Source organism: Arachis ipaensis, chromosome B10 (assembly GCF_059453495.1).
Source record: "Arachis ipaensis isolate K30076 ecotype BB chromosome B10, ASM5945349v1, whole genome shotgun sequence".
Taxonomy (NCBI): domain Eukaryota; kingdom Viridiplantae; phylum Streptophyta; class Magnoliopsida; order Fabales; family Fabaceae; genus Arachis; species Arachis ipaensis.
In genome coordinates, this window is record NC_142435.1 from 65051235 (window position 1) to 65073764 (window position 22530).

At 37.2% G+C, this 22530-nt stretch overlaps 1 protein-coding gene and 2 non-coding genes across 3 annotated transcripts; all 3 read left to right on the forward strand.

The window, feature by feature from the left end:
• The first annotated feature begins 5030 nt into the window (after positions 1 to 5030).
• Positions 5031 to 5138, forward strand: LOC148580324 (small nucleolar RNA R71). The gene has a single exon (XR_015896237.1). It is a non-coding gene; the product is annotated as a small nucleolar RNA R71 (small nucleolar RNA).
• A 5911-nt stretch (positions 5139 to 11049) lies between these two features.
• LOC148580325 (small nucleolar RNA R71) lies at positions 11050 to 11157 on the forward strand. The gene has a single exon (XR_015896933.1). It is a non-coding gene; the product is annotated as a small nucleolar RNA R71 (small nucleolar RNA).
• Positions 11158 to 18571: 7414 nt separating this feature from the next.
• On the forward strand, positions 18572 to 21507 carry LOC148580326 (uncharacterized). The gene is made up of 4 exons (XM_088491981.1): positions 18572 to 18596; positions 18705 to 19515; positions 20245 to 20483; positions 20975 to 21507. The coding sequence occupies exons 1-4, from the start codon at positions 18572 to 18574 to the stop codon at positions 21505 to 21507; spliced, it is 1608 nt and encodes a 535-aa protein (XP_088348107.1).
• The last annotated feature ends 1023 nt before the right edge of the window (positions 21508 to 22530 follow it).

A 22530-nucleotide genomic window follows, 5' to 3' on the forward strand; every position in this document is an offset into this window, starting at 1 on the left:
CTAAGAGATATGCATTCAAGCTTGTTTTCATGTAGAACGGAAGTGGTTGTTAGGCACGCGTTCATAGGTGAGAATGGTGATGAGTTTCACATAATCATCACATTCATCATGTTCTTAGGTGCGAATGAATATCTTAGAATAAGAATAAGCTTGAGTTGAATAGAAAAACAATAGTACTTTGCATTAATTCATGAGGAACAGCAGAGCTCCACACCTTAATCTATGGGGTGGAGAAACTCCACCGTAGAAAATACATAAGTGAAAAAGGTCTAGGCATGGCCGAATGGCCAGCCCCCAAACGTGTATAATGATAAAAGTCTCAGGACTTAAAATGAAAACTGGATACAAAATAAATCTCTAAAAGTAGTTTTTATACTAAACTAGTAACTAGGGTTTATAGAAAATGAGTAACTAATGCAGATAGTACAGAAATCCACTTTTGGGGCCCACTTGCTGTGTGCTTAGGCTGAGCATTGAAGCATTCACATGTAGAGACTTTTCTTGGAGTTAAACGCCTACTTTGATGCCAGTTTGGGCGTTTAACTCCAGCTTTTATGCCAGTTCTATCGTTTAACGCCAGAATAGGGTAGAAATTGGGCGTTCAAATGCCAGTTTGCGTTATCAAAACTTGGGCAAAGTATAAACTATTATGTATTTCTGGAAAGCCCAGGATGTCTACTTTCCAACTCAATTGAGAGTACGCCAATTGGGTTTCTGTAGCTCCATAAAATCCATTTCGAGTGCAGGGAGGTCAGAATCCAACAACATCTGCAGTCCTTTTTCAGCCTCTGAATCAGATTTTTGCTCAGGTCCCTCAATTTCAGCCAGAAAATACCTAAAATCACAGAAAAACAAACAAAATCATAGTAAAGTCCAGAAATGTGATTTTTGCTTGAAAACTAATAAAAATATACTAAAAAGTAGCTAGATCCTACTAAAAATACCTAAAAATAATGCCAAAAAGCGTATAAACTATCCGCTCATCACAACACCAAACTTAAATTGTTGCTTGTCCCCAAGCAACTGAAAATAAAATAGGATAAAAAGAAGAAAATATACTATAAATTCCAAAATTTCAATGAAACTTAGCTCTAATTAGATGAGCGAGACTAGTAGCTTTTTGCCTCTGAACAGTTTTGGCATCTCACTTTATCCTTTGAAGTTGAGAATGATTGGCATCTATAGGAACTCAGAATTTAGATAGTGTTATTGATTCTCCTAGTTCAGTATGTTGATTCTTGAACACAGCTACTTTATGAGTCTTGGCCGTGGCCCTAAGCACTTTGTTTTCCAGTATTACCACCAGATACATAAATGCCACAGACACATAACTGGGTGAACCTTTTCAGATTGTGACTCAGCTTTGCTAGAGTCCCCAGTTAGAGGTGTCCAGAACTCTTAAGCACACTCTTTCTGATTTGGATCACGACTTTAACCGCTCAGTCTCAAGCTTTTCACTTGACACTTTCACGCCACAAGCACATGGTTAGGGACAGCTTGGTTTAGCCGCTTAGGCCAGAATTTTATTCCTTTGGGCCCTCCTATCCATTAATGCTCAAAGCCTTGGATCCTTTTTACCCTTGCCTTTTAGTTTAAAGGGTTATTGGCTTTTTGCTCTTGCCTTTTGGTTTAAAGAGCTCTTGGCTTTTTCTGCTTGCTTTTTCTTTTTCTTTCCTTTTTTTTCTTTTATTTTTGCCATTTTTTTTGCAAGCCTTGTTTTTCACTGCTTTTTCTTTCTTCAAGAATCAATTTTATGATTTTTCAGATTATCAATAACATTTCTCCTTTTTCATTATTCTTTCAAGAGCCAACAATTTTAACATTCATAAACTTCACTATCAAAAATATGCACTGTTCAAGCATTCATTCAGAAAGTAGAAAGTATTGTCACCACATCAAAATAATTAAACTAATCTCAAGGATGAATTCAAAATTCATGTACTTTTTGTTCTTTTACATTTAGAACAATTTTTTTATTTAAGAAAGGTGATGGATTCATAGGACATTCATAGCTTTAAGGCATAGACACTTAGACACTAGTTATCAATGTAATAAGACACAAACATAAATAAAACATAAAGCATAATTTTCGAAAAACAGAAAAATAAGAACAAGAAAATTAAAGAACGGGTCCACCTTAGTGATGGCGGCTTGTTCTTCCTCTTGAAGATCTTATGGAGTGCTTGAGCTCCTCAATGTCTCTTCCTTGCCTTTGTTGCTCCTCCCTCATGGCTCTTTGGTCTTCTCTAATTTCTTGAAGGAGGATGGAATGCTCTTGGTGCTCCACCCTTAGTTGTCCCATGTTGGAACTTAATTCTCCTAGGGAGGTATTAATTTGCTCCCAATAGTTTTATGGAGGAAAGTGCATCCCTTGAAGCATCTCAGGGATTTCATGATGAGGACTTTCCTCATGCTTTTGTTGAGGTCCATGAGTGGGCTCTCTTGTTTGCTCCATCCTTTTCTTAGTGATGGGCTTTTGAGATGAATCTCTCCATCTCCCATGACTCAGAAGTGGAAGCAATTGCCTTCCCTTTCCTTTTTCTAGAGGTTACTCCGGCCTTAGGTGCCATTAATGGTTATGGAAAAATAAAAAGCAATGCTTTTACCACACCAAACTTAAAGTGTTTGCTCGTCCTCGAGCAAAGAAGAAAGAATAAAGAAGAAGAAGAAGAAGAAAATGGAGGAGATGGAGAGGTGTGAGTGTGTCGGCCAAGGGGGGAAAGAAATGTGTATTAGAGGTTAGGTTTGGGAGGGAAGAGTGGTGAAGAGGTGATGGGGAAGACAGATGGAGGTGATTGGTAAAGGGTATTTAGGGAAGAGTGTTATAGAAATATGTGAAGAGGAGAGAAAAAGAGGTGGGATAGGTGGGGATCCTGTGGGGTCCACAGATCCTGAGGGGTCAAGGACTTAGCATCCCTACTCTATTTAGGCATGGAAAACGCCCTTAGAGTGCACTTCTGGCGTTAAACGCCAGGTTGCTGCTTGTTTCTGGCATTTAACCAGCTTTTCTCCTTTTCTTGGCGTTTAACGCCAACTTGGTGCCCTGTTCTGGCGTTAAACGCCAGTCTGGTGCCTATTTCTGGCGTTAAACACCCAGAATGGTGCCAGACTGGGCGCTTAACGCCCATTCTACTACTTTTACTGGCGTTTAAATGCCAGTAAGCTCTTCCTCCAGGGTAAGCTATTTTTAATGCTATTTTTTATTCTGTTTTTGATTTTTCAGTTGTTTTTATGACTTCACATGATCATCAACCTAAAGAAAACATAAAATAACAATGGAAAATAAATAGATATAATTAAATAACATTGGGTTGCCTCCCAATAAGTGCTTATTTAATGTCAATAGCTTGACAGTGAGCTCTCATGGAGCCTCACAGATAATCAGAGCAGGGTTGGGGCCTCTCAACACCAAACTTAGAGTTTGGTTATGGCCTCCCAACACCAAACTTAGAGTTTGAATGTGGGGATTTTGTTTGACTCTGTATTGAGAGAAACTTTTCATGCTTCCTCTCCATGGTTACAGAAGGAGAACCTTGAGTCTTGAATACAAGGTAGTCCTCATTCAACTTAAGGACCAACTATCCCCTGTCAACATCAATCACAGCTTTTGCTGTGGCTAGGAAGGGTCTGCCAAGGATGATGGATTCATCCTCATCCTTCCCAATGTCTAGGATTATGAAATTAGCAGGGGTGTAAAGGCCTTCAACCTTCACTAGCACGTCCTCTACTAGTCCATAAGCCTGTTTAATTGATTTGTCTGCCATCTCTAGTGAGATTCTTGCAGTTTGTACCTCAAAGATTCCCAGTTTCTCCATTACAAAGAGTGGCATGAGGTTTATCCCTGACCCCAGGTCACATAGAGCCTTTTCAAAGGTTATGGTGCCTATGGTACAAGGTATGAAGAATTTTTCAGGATCCGGTTTCTTCTGAGGTAATGTCTGCCTCATTAATGCATTCAGTTCATTGGTGAACAAGGGGGGTTCATCCTCCCAAGTCTCAGTACCAATTAAGTTGGCATTCAACTTCATGATTTCTCCTAGATATTTAGCAACTTGATCTTCAGTGATGTCTTCATCCTCTTCAGAGGAAGAATATTCATCAGAGCTCATGAATCACAGAAAGAAGTTCAATGGAATCTCTATGGTCTCTGTATGAGCCTCAGATTCCTTTGGTTCCTCAAAGGGAAACTCCTTTCTGTCCAGAGGACGTCCCATGAGGCTTTTCTCACTGGGACTTACGTCCTCCTCACTCTCTCCAGGTTCGGCCATGTTGGTCATGGTTATGGCCTTGCACTCTCTCTTGGGATTCTCTTCTGTATTGCTTGGGAGAGTACTGGAAGGAGTTTCAGTAATCTTCTTACTCAGCTGACCCACCCATGCTTCCAAATTTCTAATAGAGGACCTTGTTTCATTCATGAAACTTAGTGTGGTCTTGGGTAGATCAGAGACTATGGTTGCCAGGCCAGAATGGCTCTGTTCAGAATTCTCTGTCTGTTGCTGAGAAGATGATGGAAAAGGCTTGCTATTGCTAAACCTATTTCTTCCACCATTATTATTGAAGCCTTGTTGAGGCTTCTGTTGGTCCTTCCACGAGAAATTTGGATGATTTCTCCATGAAAGATTATAGGTGTTTCCATAGGGTTCTCCCATGTAATTCACCTCTGCCATTGTAGGGTTCTCAGGATCATAAGCTTCTTCTTCAGAAGATGCTTCTTTAGTACGGTTGGATGCAGCTTGCAATCCATTCAAACTCTGAGAAATTATATTGACTTGCTGAGTCAATATTTTGTTCTGAGCCAATATGGCATTCAGAGTATCAATTTCAAGAATTCCCTTCTTCTGAGGCATCCCATTGTTCACAGGACTCCTCTCATAGGTGTACATGAACTGGTTATTTGCAACCATGTCAATGAGTTCCTGAGCTTTTGCAGGGTTTTTCAGATGAAGAGATCCTCTTGTAGAATGGTCCAATGACATTTTTGACAACTCAGACAGACCATCATAGAATATACATATGATGCTCCATTCTGGAAGCATGTCAGTAGGACACATTTTGATCAATTGCTTATATCTTTCCCAAGCTTCAAAGAGGGACTCACCTTCCTTCTGTCTGAAGGTTTGGATTTCCACTCTAAGCTTGCTCATCTTTTGAGGTGGAAAGAATTTGGCCAGGAAAGCACTGACTAACTTTTCCCAAGAGTTCAGGCTTTTCTTAGGTTGTGAATCCAACTGATGACAAGTCATCTTAGCCTAGTTTCACTAGCCTTTTTCTTTTGTTTTCAATTGATTTTATGCACTTTCTTAAGCCATAAGCAAGCCAATTGGGTAGATTTCCATGTTTCCTTTGATTCAATCAACCATGTATGAATTAATGCAATTTCATGAGATTTTATGCTATAATTGTCATATATTATGAAAGAATAACAAACTCATGATTTTGATCAAAGCTTTGATGTGTTTGGTTGATTGATGATAGGTGAAAAGAGTTTTGAAGAAGGTTGAAGAAAGAAGGAATGGCTAGGAGCAAGAGAGAACAAAAAGTTTGAGCCAAAGTTTGCCTCAAACTTTAGCTCAAACTTTTAGAAGAGTTGAAAACATGCCAGAGGAAAAAAAAGCTTGAGCCAAAGTTTGCCTCAAACTTTAGCTCAAACTTTTGGAAAAATTGAAAACACTCCAGAGGAAAAAAAAAGCTTGAGCAAAAGTTTGCCTCAAACTTTAGCTCAAACTTTTGGGAGAAAAGCTTGAGCCAACGTTTGCCTCAAACTTTTTGGCAAACATTGGCATCACAAAACCAACACCCTGGAGGAGAAAAGCTTGCACCAACGTTTGCCTCAAACTTTTTGGCAAACGTTGGCGCCACACATATACACAAGGGGGCCAACGTTTGAGCAAAAGTTTGACCTCAAACTTTAGCCCAAACGTTGGTAGCAGCAAGAGAAGCCATCTGGTATAAAAAGTTTGAGTAAAAGTTTGCCTCAAACTTTTACTCAAACTTTTTATGATTTCAACCCGGTTCACAATGGATCTTTCTCCAACTCCAAGAGCAATCAACCAAGGCCTTTATCAACCCAATTCCATCAAGAGCAAAGGCCCAATTCAAGGCTTGAAGACCATTTGAAGAAAGTGTATAAATAGCTTAGGATTTAAGTTTTTCAGAGAGCTTTTCCTTTGGCATTCTTAGAACACTTACAGAGAGCTCACCTTTACATTGTTGCTTTAGAATTCTAGAGAATTGGGAAGGAGAATTGATCTCTCTTCTTCCTTGTTCTTGCTCAGCACTCTTTACTTTTATTGTTTTGGATCTTGGGTGGAGAATTGAAGAAATTCTGTTTCAATCTCACCTTGGGATCTTGTTTAATTTTCAGCATTGAGTTTCCATCTCGGTTAATTGCTTCTTCTTCTATTCTCTCTGCAATTTACACTTCTTTATTTCCTTTGCAATTGTTCTTGCTGGATCTAGGAAGGCAGTGAGATCTAAACTTGGCTATCTAGTCTCTTGAGTCCTGAGATCTATAGCTTTCAATTTCAATTTCCTTGTTTCGTTGTCACACCAAGCTTATTCTCATTTTCATTTAAGATCCGGTTTAATTGAATCCATCTTTTACATTCCTGTTTGTTGAATTTTTCTTTTCCTTGTTTAATTTCTGCAAATCCAATCCCCAATTCCCTTTACGATTCAAGCCATTTACATTTCTTGCACTTTAAGATTCTGCAATTTACATTTCTTGCGTTCTAAGTTTCTGCCATTTAATTTCTTATTCTTTAAGATTCAGCACTTTATTTTCTGTTCTCTTTAATTTCATGCAATTTACCCATTCCCTTTACTTTCCATGCAATTTAAATTCTGTTAATCACAAATCACTCAACCAAATCTTGATTCGCTTGACTAAATCAACCACTAAACTGAAATTGCTCAATCCTTCAATCCCTATGGGATCGACCTCACTCACGTGAGTTATTATTACTTGATACGACCCGGTGCACTTGCCGGTTAGTTTTGTGTGTTTGGGATTCATTTTTTTTCGTTTTCCAAAAATACAAAGGGAAAAGCATAAGCCTGTAGACCTCGGGATCAACTCCATTGGTCTTGACAGTGTCACAGATTTGCAAGAATTCAGCTAAAAACTGATTAGGATCTTCCAATGAAAATCCATGAAACTTGCAATTCTGTTGCATTAGAGAAACTAATTGAGGCTTAAGCTCAAAGTTGTTTGCTCCAATGGCAGGAATTGAGATGCTTCTTCCATAGAAGTTAGAAGAGGGTGCAATAAAGTCACCAAGCATCTTTCTTGCATCTCCACCATTGTTATTGGGTTCGGCCATGTCTCCTTCTTTTTCGAAAATTTCTGTCAGGTCCTCTCCAGATGATTGTGCTTTAGCTTCTCTTAGTTTCCTCTTAAGAGTCCTTTTAGGTTCAGGGTCAGCTTCAATAAGAATGTTTTTATCCCTGTTCCTGCTCATATGAAAAAGAAGAGAACAGAAAAGAAGAGAAATCCTCTATGTCACAGTATAGAGATTCCTTTATGTGAGTAGAATAAGAAAAGAGAAAAATTCGAACACAGAGAAGAAGAGGGGGTTCAAATTTTGAGTGGAAGAGGAGTGTTAGTAGATAAATAAATAAATAAAAAGAGATGGGAGAGAAAAGAATTCGAAATTTAAATTAAAATAAAAGGAAAATGTTTTTGTTTTTATTTTAATTATTGGTTAGAATTCAAAAATTAGGAAGAGAAATAATATTGAATTAAAATTTAAAACAATTAGTTAATTAAAACAAATTTTGAAAAAGAGGTTAGTAATTTTCAAAAATTAGAGAGAGAGAATTAGTTAAGTGGTTTTGAAAAAGATATGATTGAAATAGAAAACTTTTAAAATTAAACCAAAAACAGTCAAGTGGTTAATTGAGAAAGATTTGAAAATCAAATTTGAAAAGATAGCAAGTTAGAAAAAGAATTTGAAAATTGATTTTTGAAAAAGATATGATTGAAATTTATTTTGAAAAAGATTTGGAAAAAGAAATTTAAAAAGATTTGATTTTTGAAATTAAAGTTAATTACTTGACTAACAAGAAACAAAAAGATATGATTCTAAAATTTAAAGATTGAACCTTTCTTACTAGGCAAGTAACAAACTTAAAATTTTTGAATCAATCACATTAATTGTTAGCATTAATTTCGAAAATATGAAATAAAAATAAGAAAAAGATTTTGAAAATCAATTTTTAAAAGTTTTCTAAAATATCTATAGAAAGTGAAAAATATTTGATTTTTGAAAAAGTTTTGAAAAGATAGGATTTTTAAATTGAAAATTTGATGTGACTCATAAGAAACAACTAGATTTTTAAAACTTTTGACTAAATAAATCAAATTTTCGAAATTTATGAGAAGAATAAGAGAAAGATATTTTTTTATTTTTGAATTTTAATGAGGAAAGAGAAAAACATAAAAATGATGCAAAACACAAGAAATTAAGATCAAAACTAATAATGCATGCAAGAACACTTTGAATGTCAAGATGAACACCTAGAACACTTTGAAGATCATGATGAACATCAAGAACATATTTTTGAAAAATTTTTTTAGAAAAGAAAAACATGCAAGACACCAAACTTAGAAATTTTCAAACTTTAGACACTAATAATTCTAAAATCCATATGAAAAACAAAAAAAAAAGATACAAAACAAGAAGATCACAAGATTAAACAAATATAATCATCAAGAATAACTTGAAGATCATGAAGAACCATGCATGAATTTTCAAAAATTTTTAAAAGAATGCAATTGACACCAAACTTAAAATTTGACACTAGATTCAAACAAGAGACACAAAATTTTTTGGATTTTTCGAAAATTATTTGGAAAAAGAAAAATAAGGATTTCAAAAATTTTTAATAAGAATTCCAGGAATCATGCAATGTTAGTCTAAAGCTTCAGTCTAAAAAGATTAGACATGGCTAGCCAAGCTTCACCAAGTCATTACATACAACAGCCAAATTGATGGGAATCAATTAGCTCCTGTGATGATAAAAGCATCATCTGAAACTCTAGAATTCATTCTTAAAAATTCTGAAGAACAAATATAAATTATATATTAAATTTTTTTTTGATATTTTTTTCGAAAATAAAAAGAATAAAAACAAAAAGTTTAAAATTAAAATAAAATTACCTAATCTGAGCAACAAGATGAACCGTCAGTTGTCCAAACTCGAACAGTCCCCGGCATCGGTGCCGAAAACTTGGTGCACGAAATTGTGATCTCAACAGCGCAAAAAAACTTGGTACACATGTTCATAATCTCAATTTTTTTTCACAATTCCGCACAACTAACCAGCAAGTGCACTGGGTCGTCCAAGAAATAAACCTTACGTGAGTAAGGGTCGATCCCACGGAGATTGTCGGCTTGAAGCAAGCTATGGTCATCTTGTAAATCTCAGTCAGGCAGATTCAAATGGTTATGAGGTTTTGATAATTAAAATATAAATAAAATAGAAAATAAGATAGAAATACTTATGTAATTCATTGGTGAGAATTTAAGATAAGTGTATGGAGATGCTTTGCTCCTTCTAAATCTCTGCTTTCCTTCTGCCTTCATTCAATGATTCATACTCCTTTACATGGCAAGCTGTATGTTGGGGGATCACCGTTGTCAATGGCTACCGTCCGTCCTCTCAGTGAAAACGATCCAAATGCGCTGTCACCGCACGGCTAATCATCTGTTGGTTCTCACTCATGTTGGAACAGGATCCATTGATCCTTTTGCGTCTGTCACTACGCCCAACACTTGCGAGTTTGAAGCTCGTCACAGTCATCCCATCCCAGATCCTACTCGGAATACCACATACAATGTTTAGACTTTCTCGATCTCAAGAATGCTGCCAATTGATTCTAGCTTCTACCACGAAGACTCTGATCGTGAACCAAGAAGCTAAGAGATATGCATTCAAGCTTGTTTTCATGTAGAACGGAAGTGGTTATTAGGCACGCGTTCATAGGTGAGAATGGTGATGAGTGTCACATAATCATCACATTCATCATCTTCTTGGGTGTGAATGAATATCTTAGAATAAGAATAAGCTTGAGTTGAATAGAAAAATAATAGTAGTTTGCATTAATTCATGAGGAATAGCAGAGCTCCACACCTTAATCTATGGGGTGTAGAAACTCCACCGTAGAAAATACATAAGTGAAAAAGGTCTAGGCATGGCCGAATGGCCAGCCCCCAAATGTGTACAATGATAAAAGTCTCAGGACTTAAAATGAAAACTGGATACAAAATAAATCTCTAAAAGTAGTTTTTATACTAAACTAGTAACTAGGGTTTACAGAAAATGAGTAACTAAGTGCAGATAGTGCAGAAATCCACTTCCGGGGCCCACTTAGTGTGTGCTTGGGCTGAGCATTGAAGCTTTCACATGTAGAGACTTTTATTGGAGTTAAACACTAGCTTTGATGCCAGTTTGGGCGTTTAACTCCAGCTTTTATGCCAGTTCTAGCGTTTAACGCCAGAATAGGGTAGAAAGTGGGCATTCAAACGCCAGTTTGCGTTATCAAAACTTGGGCAAAGTATGGACTATTATATATTTCTGGAAATCCTAGAATGTCTACTTTCCAACGCAATTGAGAGTGCACCAAATGGGTTTCTGTAGCTCCAGAAAATCCATTTCGAGTACAGGGAGGTCAGAATCCAACAGCATCTGCAGTCCTTTTTCAGCTTCTGAATCAGATTTTTGCTCAGGTCCCTCAATTTTAGCCAGAAAGTACCTAAAATCACAGAAAAATACACAAACTCATAGTAAAGTCCAGAAATATGATTTTTGCTTGAAAAGTAATAAAAATATACTAAAAAGTAGCTAGATCCTACTAAAAACTACCTAAAAACAATGCCAAAAAGCGTATAAATTATCCGCTCATCATTCAGCTAAGTCGCGGATCAGTTGCCATGCATCATCTGCGGTCTTGTACTTTTTTAGAGAACCATTACTAGCACCATCTAGTGTAGTTTTATCCCAAGGCTTCATGCCTTGAGTGAAATAGCTGATTAACACTAGCGTGTCAATCATATGATGGGGGCATGCGTCCAGAAGGTTCTTAAAATGCTCCCAGTACTCATAGAGAGTTTTTGATTCTCCTTGAACGATGCATGGGATCTCTTTTCTTAGTCTGTTTGTAACTTTAGTTTGGAAAGTACTTTTCCAGAAATTCTCTCCTGAGCGTATCCCAGTTAGTAACAGTCACTTCAGGTTGGGAATAGTATCACTCTCTTGCCTTTCCCTCAAGAGAAAATGGGAAGGAAGTTAACAGAATATAAGTTTCATTCACACCATGATACCTAACAGTAGAACAGGCTGTCTAGAAATCCCTTAGGTGCTTAATAGGCTCTTAAGCAGGTAAGCCATGAAACTTGGGCATCAAGTTGATTAATGCAGTCTTCAGCTCAAAATCTATAGCCAGAGTTGGATGATGCACTTGATACGGCTGCAGTGTAAAATCTGGGGCTCCAGCTTCCTGGAGAGTAATCCTCCTAGGTGCTGCCATGTTATCTGCACGTGAATCAACTGAATCAGTAGAAAAGAAGCTTGTTTCGCTCTCAAATGGCGGTTCAGATTCGCCCTCAGATGAGACTGGTGAATCGATAACAATCACTTCACCACCCTCAGAGGCTAACCTGCGTCGAGCTCGCCTAATACATGAAATAGTTCTTTCAATTTCAGGATCAAATGCGGCTAAGATCGGATCAGACAGTGAACGCGTCATTCAATGAAAGAAACATATAGCTCATGGTAATAAAATAAAATTAAAATATGCAAATAAAATAAAAATATGTACACTAATTAATAATTTATCACACAATTGCAACTCCCCGGCAACGGCGACAAAAACTGCTGCGTGGCAGAAGTTAGGCCAATTAAGAGATTATAATATAATAGAACAGTGTTGCGACTATAGCTCTTAACCAGCTAAAATCTGCCTCACCAATTTAAAAGAGTGTCAAAAAAATTTAGAATAAAAAAATACTGGGAGTATGAGTCCCAGGTCGTCTCCCAACGAGTTGCAAGGAAGGGTGCTATTTTATTAATTAGGAATTTTTTCGAGAGTTTTGAGAGTTGAATAATGAGCAATTAAATAATTGTAAATTAAAGCAATAAAAACTAAGAATGATTATTAATATTCTAAATAAAAAGGCTTTGACTGGGGGAATGATTAATTGGAAATTCTATCCTTGTTGGGATCTCTTAAGTGTAGTATTAAAAAGGTTGTTGTTTTCACTTAGTTAACCCTTACTAAATAAAGGAAAGTCAAGTGATTGAGCTAACTCTTATTCGCAAATGCTAGTCCTCTCCTGTGGGAAGGTCTAGCGTTAGTAAATACAGAAGTAGCCAACAGCTTCCAGTTTAATCAACACATAAGCCTTCCAACTCAAGTGTCTCCTTTTAATCAACCCCCATGTCAAGTATGGAATCTACTCCATTGACATGAATATAATGCTCATAAAAATATAAGAAGAAGACATGATGAATTTAAATAAAATAGGGATTCAAAATTGATTAAAAATAAAAGTAATTCTTTGCATTAACAATTCATGAAAATAATCCACTTACTACTTTAAAAAAGAATTAAGAGTATGGAATAAATAAAAGAGTAAGTAAGGAAACAAACTAGAATAGTATCTTCAACGGAGGTAATGACTCTTCAATATCCAAAAGCAAAAGCAATAAACTGGGAATGTAAAGAGAACCTAGAGGAAGAGTAATTCACTTTAGATTCGGATCTAAAAAAACATAAAACTATCCTAATGAGAATATGTGTAGTCTTCTCTGTTTGAGTCTCTGCATGTTCCCTGGCTTTATTCTATGTTTCTGGGCCGAAAACCGGGTCAAAACGCGGCCCAAAATCACGCCCAGTGTTTTCTGTTAAGTTTGCAGATCGCGCAGGTCACGCGTACGCGTCATCCACGCATTCGCGTCATTTAGTGATTTTTCTTGTCACGCGAGCGCATCCTCCACGTGTTCGTGTCATTCGTGCAAACTCCAATCCACACGTACGCGTCAGGCATGTGCACGCGTCGCTACAATTTTCCCCATTCCGCGCGCTCGCGTGAGCCATGCGCGCGCGTCGGTCTTCGCTGGTTATCTCCTTATTTTCTTGTATTCCTTCCATTTTTGCAAGCTTTCTCTCCATTCTATAAGCCATTCCTGCCCTATAAAGCCTGAAACACTTAACACACGGATCACGGCATCGAATGGTATAGAGGAGAATCAAAATATACTAATTAAAGATCTTTAAAAAGTAAGTTTTCAATCATAAAACAATACTAGGAAGGGATTATAAAATCATGCAAATCATATGAATAAGTAGGTAAAGGTAAAAGCTTGATGAAACCACTCAATTAAACACAAGATAAACCATAAAATAGTGGTTTATCATTCATCATGTTTTTTAAGTCAATATAATCACATCCCAAGGTATTTGCTCCTTGTTAATGCTTTGCATTTGTTTGAGTTGACTTGACTTGATTCTTATCAAGACTCGCCACTTTTTGTAGCAAGCACCTTCCCATGTGATTAGTTGATTATTCTTAAGGATGAATAGGTAGTTCTCTTCATCATTGTGTTGGTTATTGTTTCTGTGCTATTTTATATCAATTTTATTCTTTCACTTGCACAACCGCAATATCCAATAATCCTACATTCAATTCACTCTTATTGTAGTTGCCTAAATTTGCTTGTCCTTAATTGATGCTCTTCTAGTGCTTGCATCTTAGGCCATTTAATTGAGGGACTCATTCTTACTTTTTAATTGTGTGGATGCCACTTAACTGGCCGTTGTGTGTATTCCACACCACTATGCAAACTTCCTCAATTAGATGCTTAATAGCTCCCTCCTTTACCTTTTTGTGCTACTTGCCTATGACTTCTAATTATACTTTATTCATTCTTTTCAAGGATGAGACATAAAGCAAGGAGCCGGGAGAGGAGAAGGACACCGAGGATGGAGATGCCAAGCCCGCATTGAACTTGGCGAATTCCACACAACCCAAGCTCCCGCATCCACCAACCGACGGTGGAGCTCTTGAGAGACAGTCCACCCAGATCGTGTTCGTGCACGGAGGACCGTGCAACGCTTAAGTGTGGGGGGAGGATTCGTCATTTTCGGGGTGTAAATTTCTTTTCCGAACACTTTGCACTTTCATTTTTGTTTTCTTTTATTATGTTCTTGTAGATATTTGGAGTGTTTATGATTGTTGCATTGCACTTTCTTCTAGTATATGCATATACATCTTAGTTCACCCATAGTTATCGCATTATACATTTTTGCATGATATATATTTTATAGATAGAAATTGTGATTGGATGATGTGAATAGCATATGCCTAGTTATCTTGATCCTAATTGTTCATGTTAATTTTTTCTTGTTGAAAATTAGGAAAAGAACTAGGAAATTTTGAAAAATTTGCATCCATCACAACATACATACATATAGGAAATAATTTTGGTGAAAAACAACAAGAATTCCCGAGAATTTTGCTTCAAGGGCATTCTATTGAATTGATTGAGAAAACTGTTTTTAAACTTGCTTGAATGATTCCCTTATGGAACATAGAAGAGTAAAGAACAAATACCTTGTGAGTTTTTGAGCTATAATGAGTGGTTACATCTTTTAACCACTAATTTTGTTCATTGTGTGATATATCTCTTCTATGATTGTAATCTTGGTTTTGCTTGATTCTTTATTTCCAATTATTGATATTTTGAACTGCATTGAGCATGATTGAGGCCATCTTTGAATTAAGCTTACTCGCCCATATAGCCTTACTCTTGCATCTACCCTTGTTAACCCCTTTTGAGCTTTATTTACCCCATTGTTCTTGATATTAGCACATCACAACCTTAAGTAGAAAACCATGATTTACCTTAGATTGTATCCTTGATTAGCTTAGGTTGACGAGTGTGTTTCATTTAAGTGTGGGGAAATTTTTGGAAACATTGGTAGTGAATGAAATTGTTTGATTTTGGGTATTCATGAAAAATTTTGGAAAATGGGTGCATTCATGTATGAGCTATTGAACCATATGCATTGTCATTAAAAAAAACAACATAAAAAGGGGACAAAAGTTACCCCAAAGAGAAAAGAAATGAATAAGGAATGCATATGTGATGAAAGTGAAAGAGCATACATGAATGTGTGAAAGAAAGTAAGAATGGGAAGTTAGGTTGCATATATTAGTGATTGGAGTGATATAGGTTGAGTGTGATACTTAAACTAATCAAGGATCCAATTCTTTAGTCCACTTAACAATATCTGTCCCACCTTGACCCTAACCCCATTACAACCACATCAAGTCCTCATGATAATTACATTCATGCATCACATGCTTGTTAATTGTTAGATGAAAAGCAAATACTCGAAAGCATGATTAGAAGAGACCTGAGTTAAACCCTTAGACACTGAGTGATTAGAGTGTATACACACCTAGTGAGGGTTTAATTACTCAACTCTATGTTTCCATGCTTCTTATCATGCATTCTTCCAAGTTGCTTCACTTTGATGAGCTGAACCAATTCTTTAGATTTTGGATGCATTGGATTATCTCCTTGCTTAGCCCTATTTGTCGATACTTGCTTGGGAACTTGATTGTTTGTTTTCACCAATTTCATATAGATACTATAGATAGATATATAGATATATATAGTATATACGTACTTGCATGCATATAGAAAGTTGCATTTAATAAGTTGATTACCCCTCTTGATTGTTTTCCTTGTTGGTTTAGTATGAGGACATGCTATTGTTTAAGTGTGGGGGAATTGATGAGTCTATATTTGATGGTATATTTTGACTCAATCTAGATGGATTCTAGCACATGAACTCACACTTAAGCACCAAAATAGCATACTTTTGTGTTTTGTCCCTAATTTGATCCTAAATGTATAAACATGCAATTTTGTGCTTTAATAGAGCAATTTAATCCCACTTTTATGTCATTCGATGCCGTGATATGGTTTGTGAGTGATTTCAGGCCTTGGAGGCAAGAATAGATGGGCAAAAGTGGAAGAAAGCATGCACAAGGGAGAAAGCATGAAGAAAACAAGAAAAAGCACACACAGCGAAGTGTGCATGCACACAGCCCTGCGTGCGCGTGCACAAGCAAGAAATTCCATGTGTGCATACGCACGCATCTGTGCGTACGCACAGGTCAATTTTCAGCCGAGTGTGCTTTTGTTAATGAAATGCGTGTTGTGCATTTTCTGAGGGCTTTTGGCCCAAATTTTGAAGGCTTGGAGCTGAATTTGGAGTGCTATATAAGGGGGAATCAACACATAACAAAGGGAGCTCACTTAGATAGTTTTAGAGAGTAATTAGGAGTAGGAGTAAGAGTAGTGTAGCATTGCTCTCTTAGGGTTTAATTTCCATCTTAATGTAGCATTTTATAGCAAGCTTAATTTTGGATTTTGATCATCTTTAATTGTAAGTACTCTTTAATTCCTCTTTAATTACATTGTCTTTATTTTCATTTCCTTTGGTTCAAGCACTTTGTTTATAATTGCAATTTTGAGTTCTTGAAGTTTTGATTAATGAATTTAATGTTTCATGCTTTCTTTATGTTTGTTTGGATGTTTATTGTTGGTATTGTTGATAGTTGGTTATTGTTTGTTATTTTTCCTTGCAATTTTCCATGTCTTACTTTTATGCACACAAGGTGTTTGTGAAAATGCCACCTTAGATTTTGAGTAGATTTTCCCACCTTGGCTTGTGGTTTGAGTTCCTAGGATACTAGAGTCATAATGTCCGACATTTAGTGGTAATTCTTGGGTAGTTAGTTGACTCTTGTTTCCATTGACGCTAGCCTTTTATCAACTAGTTTGGTAAGTTAGTTAGGACTTATGGATTAAGGTCAATTATGCTTGCTTGACTTACTCCTCGATGGTTGGGGTTGACTAGGCGAGATTGACTCATCATAATTACCATAGTTGTGGTTATGGTGATGATAGGATTCCTTGGATTCTCATCCCCAAGTCAAGGCTCTTTATTGCATTTATAGCATTTTTACTAGTTTTGATCCTATTTACCTTTGCTTGCATTAATTTCCAATTTTGATCATTGTTTAGTTCTTTTATCGCTTAATTCTTTTAATCTTTCAATTCTTGCTTGAAAACCCCCCTTTTCCCCTCACAACCGAAAGAGAAACACTTTCAATTACATCCTAGGGAGAACGACCCGAGGTTGAGGTACTCTTGATCTCGATTATTATAATTTGAATTTAAACATTTGATTTAGGAAATCAATTGTTGGTCTAGACTATACTTGAAACGAACATATTCTATTTTGAGAAATTCTGGATCGACAATAGTTCTCTTATCAATTTGCAAGAGATGTTCATCTGGGAATCTCTCATTCACTGGTTGTGGAGATTCTTAGTTAGTCCCTTGTGGTAGTCTTGACAGATGGTCTGCAACTTGGTTCTCACTTCCTTTTCTATCCCTCACTTCAATATCAAACTCTTGTAGTAATAGCACCCACCTGATGAGCCTTGGCTTGGCATCCTGTTTAGACATGAGATACTTGAGACCAGCATGGTCAGTATACACTACAACTTTTGAACCAATCAAGTATTGTCTAAATTTATCAAATGCATATACAATTGCCAAGAGTTCTTTTTCTGTGGTGGTGTAATTTTTCTATGCTTCATTTAATACCTTACTTGCATAGTATATAACATGATGCAGCTTATCCTTTTTCTGTCCCAATACAGCACCAATTGCAAAGTCACTTGCATCACACATGAGTTCAAAAGGCAATTCCTAATCTAGGGGTGTGATGATTGGTGCTGTAGTGAGTTTATTTTTCAAAGTTTCAAAGGCATGCTTACAGTTATCATCAAAGACAAAAGGATTGTCAACCACTAACAAGTTGCTTAGTGGTTTAGGTATCTTTCAAAAGTCTTTAATGAATCTCCTATAAAAACCAGCATGCCCCAAGAAACTTCTCACTGCTTTCACATTGACTGGTATAGGAAGCTTTTCTATGATCTCTATCTTAGCTTTATCGACTTCTATACCCTTGCTTGAAACCTTATGCCTAAGAACTATCCCCTCGGGAACCATGAAATGACATTTTTCCCAATTTAAAACCAAATTAGTTTCTTGGCATCTTTTCAAGATAAGAGTTAGATGATGCAAGCAAGTATCAAAGGAATTGCCAAAGACAGAAAAATCATCCATGAAAACCTCTAAAAATTTTTCTACTATGTCAGAAAATATGGAAAGCGTACACCTTTGAAAGGTAGCAGGGGCATTGCACAGCCCAAAGGGCATTCTTCTGTAGGTAAAGACTCCAAATGGACAGGTGAAGGAAGTCTTTTCTTGGTCCTTGGGGTCCACCACTATCTGATTGTATCCAGAGTACCCATCCAAGAAACAATAGTAAGCATGGTCAGCCAATCTTTCTAACATCTAATCAATGAAGGGAAGAGGGAAGTGGTCCTTCCTTGTGGCATCATTGAGCCTTCTATAGTTAATACACATCCTCCACCCTATCACTGTCCTTGTAGGGATGAGTTCATTCTTCTCATTAAAGATGACAGTCATGCCTCCTTTCTTTGGTACCACTTGCACTGGGCTCACCCAAGAGCTGTCAGAAAATGGTTATATGATTCTAGCATTCTATAACTTCATTACCTCCTAAAAGTAATGGGATACATTGGTTAAAGAAGCACTTGAAGCAAAACAATATGAAGACCATGAAGGGGAAGCTCAAGACACTCAAGAGGAAGACTCAAAAGAGACACAAGCACTTGAAAATTCAAGTGAAGTTAAGGAAGAAGGAGCACCAAAGCAAGAGTTGAAGCCTCTGCCTCCAAACCTCAAATGTGCCTTCCTTGGTAATAGAGAGACTTTTCCAGTGATCATTAACTTCACTTTGAGTGCACAAGAAAAAGGAGAGCTACTTGGCGTATTGAGAACCCACAAGGGTGCACTGGGATGGACAATTGATGATCTGAAAGGCATAAGCCCCACCATATGTATGCACAAAATACTTTTGGAGGAGGACTCTAAGCCATTTGTGCAACCTCAAAGGAGACTCAACCCCACAATGAAAGAAGTGGTTCAGAATAAAGTGATGAAGCTATGGGATGCTGGGATCATATATCCTATTTCTGACAGCCTCTGGGTCAATCCAGTCCAAGTTGTACCAAAAAAGGGAGGCATAACTCTCATCTCCAATGAAAAGAATGAGCTTATCCCAACAAGGACAGTAACCGGGTGGAGAATGTGTATTGATTATAGAAGATTGAATAATGCCATAAGGAAGGACCACTTTCCTCTTCTCTTCATTGATCAGATGTTAGAAAGGCTAGCTGGCCATGCTTACTATTACTTTCTGGATGGATATTCGAGCTATAATCAAATAGTGGTGGACCTCAAGGATCAAGAGAAGACTTCCTTCACTTGCCCCTTTAGAGTCTTCGCATATAGAAGAATGCCATTTGAGTTGTGTAATGCTCTAGCAACCTTTCAAAGGTGCATGCTATCCATTTTTCTGACATGCTGGAAAAGTTCATTGAAGTTTTTATGGATGATTTCTCTGTTTTTGGTGATTCTTTTAATACTTGCTTGCATATTCTTACCCTAGTCTTGAAAAGATGCCAAGAAACTAATTTGATTTTAAATTGGGAAAAATTCCATTTCATGGTACCTGAGGAGATTGTTCTTGGGCATAAAATTTCAAGTAAGGGTATAAAGGTTAACAAGGCAAAAGTAGATGTCATCGAAAAAATCCCTTTACCAACAAGTGTGAAAGCTGTTAGAAGCTTCTTGGGGCATGCTGGATTTTACAGGAGATTCATCAAATATTTTTCTAAAATAGCTAAACCATTAAGCAATTTGCTAGTGGTTAACAATCCTTTCATCTTTGATGATGAATGCAAACATGCTTTTGAGATTCTGAAAACTAAACTCACTAGAGCACCAATCATCACACCCCCAACTTGGGAATTACCTTTTGAACTCATATGTGATGCAAGTGATTTTGCAATTGGTGCTGTGTTGGGACAAAGGAAGGACAAATTGCATCATGTCATTTACTATGCAAGCAAAGTATTAAATGAAGCACAGAAAAATTGCACCACCACAGAGAAAGAACTATTAGCTGCTGTATATGCTTTTGATAAGTTTAGACCATATTTAATTGGATCAAAGATTATGGTTTACACTGATCATGCTACCCTTAAGTATCTTATGTCAAAGCAGGATGCTAATTAAGCCAAGGCTCATTAGATGGGTACTACTCTTACAAGATTTTGACATTGAGATAAGGGATAGGAAAGGAAGTGAAAATCAAGTTGCTGACCACTTATCAAGGTTACCACAAGGGACTAATAATCAAGAAGCCTCACAACCAGTGAATGAGAAATTTCCAGATGAACATCTCTTGCAAGTTCAACAAGCCCTTTGGTTTGCAGACATTGCAAACTACAAGGCAGGGAGAAGTATCCCACAAGATTACACTAGGCAACAAGTGAAGAAACTACTCAATGAGGCCAAGTTATTTTTGTAGAATGAGCCTTTTCTGTTCAAGAGATGCCCAGATGGAATGATCAGGAGATGTGTACCAGAGGTTAAAATGAGATACATTCTATGGCATTGTCACAACTCAAGCTATGGTGGCTACTTTGATGCTGAAAGGACAGCTGTAAAAGTTCTTTAAAGTGAATTCTATTGGCCCTCCATCTTCAACGATGCTATGGAGTTTATAAGCCAATGTAATGAATGCCAAAGAGCAGGAAGCTTAACAAAGAGAACTGAAATGCCTTAGAAATATATCTTGGAGGTGAAATTGTTTGACATATGGGGAATTGACCTCATGGGTCCCTTTCCTACATCTTACTCATTCAAATACATATTGGTGGCTGTTGAATATATCTCAAAATGGGTGGAAGCTATAGCCACTGATACATGTGATGCCAATGTGGTCGTACAGTTTCCAGAAGGAACATTTTCACCAGGTTTGGAGTACCCAAAGGGCTTATAAGTGATGGTGGAAGTCACTTTTGCAATAAGCATCTGAATACTTTTCTTCATAGATATGGAGTGACCCACAAGGTAGCTATACCTTACCACCCACAAACCAATAGCCAGGTTGAGTTAGAAAATAAAGAGCTGAAGAAGATCTTGGAGAAAACTGTGGGAGCTACAAGAAAAGACTGGGCAAGGAAATTAGATGATGCCCTCTGGGCATACCGAACTTCCCTTAAAACTCCTATTGGGAGGTCTCCTTTCCAGTTAGTCTATGGCAAAGCTTGCCATCTACCTGTGGAGCTTGAATACAAACCCTTCTGGGCCACAAAACTCCTCAATCTGGACGCTCAAGCAGCAGTGGAGAAGAGATTATTGCAGCTCAATGAATTAGAAGAATTCAGACTTGAGGCATATGAGAATGCCAGGATATACAAAGAAAGAGCAAAGAAATGGCATGATAGGAGGATTACACCCAATACATTTAAACCAGGATAGAAAGTATTGCTATTCAATTCAAGATTGAAAATTTTTCCTGGGAAGCTTAGATCCAAGTGGACTGGTCCTTATCTCATCACCAGAGTGTCTCCTCATGGCTATTTAGAGCTACTTGATGAAGCATCCAAGAAGACATTTACAGTGAATGGCCACAGAGTGAAGCACTACCTTAGTGGCTCACGGGACAAGGAGGAAAGTGTGCATATGTTGACTTGAACAAGGAAGTTGCAACGTCAAGCTAATGACGATAAAAAAGTACTTCGTGGGAGGCAACCCATGCATAATATCCTTCAAATTTTGTGCTTTAATAGTTAGTAATAGAGTGTTTCTTCATATTCACTTAAAGAAAATAAATCAATTGTGACAAAGGGTTACTGAGTTTACATGTAGCCTATGATAGACACCAAGTTTGGTGTGAACAAAGGCACTCTAAGATAGCATCATGAGACATTGACATTAATTGAGTTTATCTTAGTGATCTGATTCATTTTGCAGCACATAGTCACAACCTAAGTTTGGTGTCCACATAAGCTACATAGATATTGAATTCTAGTACACAATTTGATTTATTTTTCTCTAAGCATAAGAAAGCAGCAAAAAATTTTTCGTTGATTCCATTGAAATATAGTTAATTCTATTTTCTGCCACCAAATATTGAAAGGCGCTTGAGTTGTGTCTTCATTTTACAGGAAAGTTTAAAGGAAGAAGTGAGGGATAGAAGCCATTAGCTAGGGAATTTCGGACAACACACACACAAAAGAGGAGTCACATGCGCCTTGGGTTTTGTGCCTTGGGAAGATCACCTTGACTAGCATTAATCAGAATATTTGCACTTCCCATGCCATGACCGAACCATCAATGTCATGACTCAACCATCAATGTCACCCCAACTAACCACAACAACCATCAATCATTGTCTTCACTTCACTTCTACATATAAGCCATCCATTTCTTCTACACTCCATCAATCCTCACCATCTGATCTCCACTTAGCCGAACCTACCACCCTCACTAGTCTTGCTT

What these genes read in the sequence shown, in the direction of transcription:
- LOC148580326 (XM_088491981.1), top strand. Translation starts at nt 18,572, where the DNA reads ATGACAGTCATGCCTCCTTTCTTTG. An exon ending in GCTCTAGCAACCTTTCAAAG is followed by an intron (nt 19,516 to 20,244) that starts GTGCATGCTATC and finishes ATGTCAAAGCAG; the next exon opens with GATGCTAATTAAGCCAAGGC. An exon ending in AAACTACAAGGCAGGGAGAA is followed by an intron (nt 20,484 to 20,974) that starts GTATCCCACAAG and finishes GTGGTCGTACAG; the next exon opens with TTTCCAGAAGGAACATTTTC.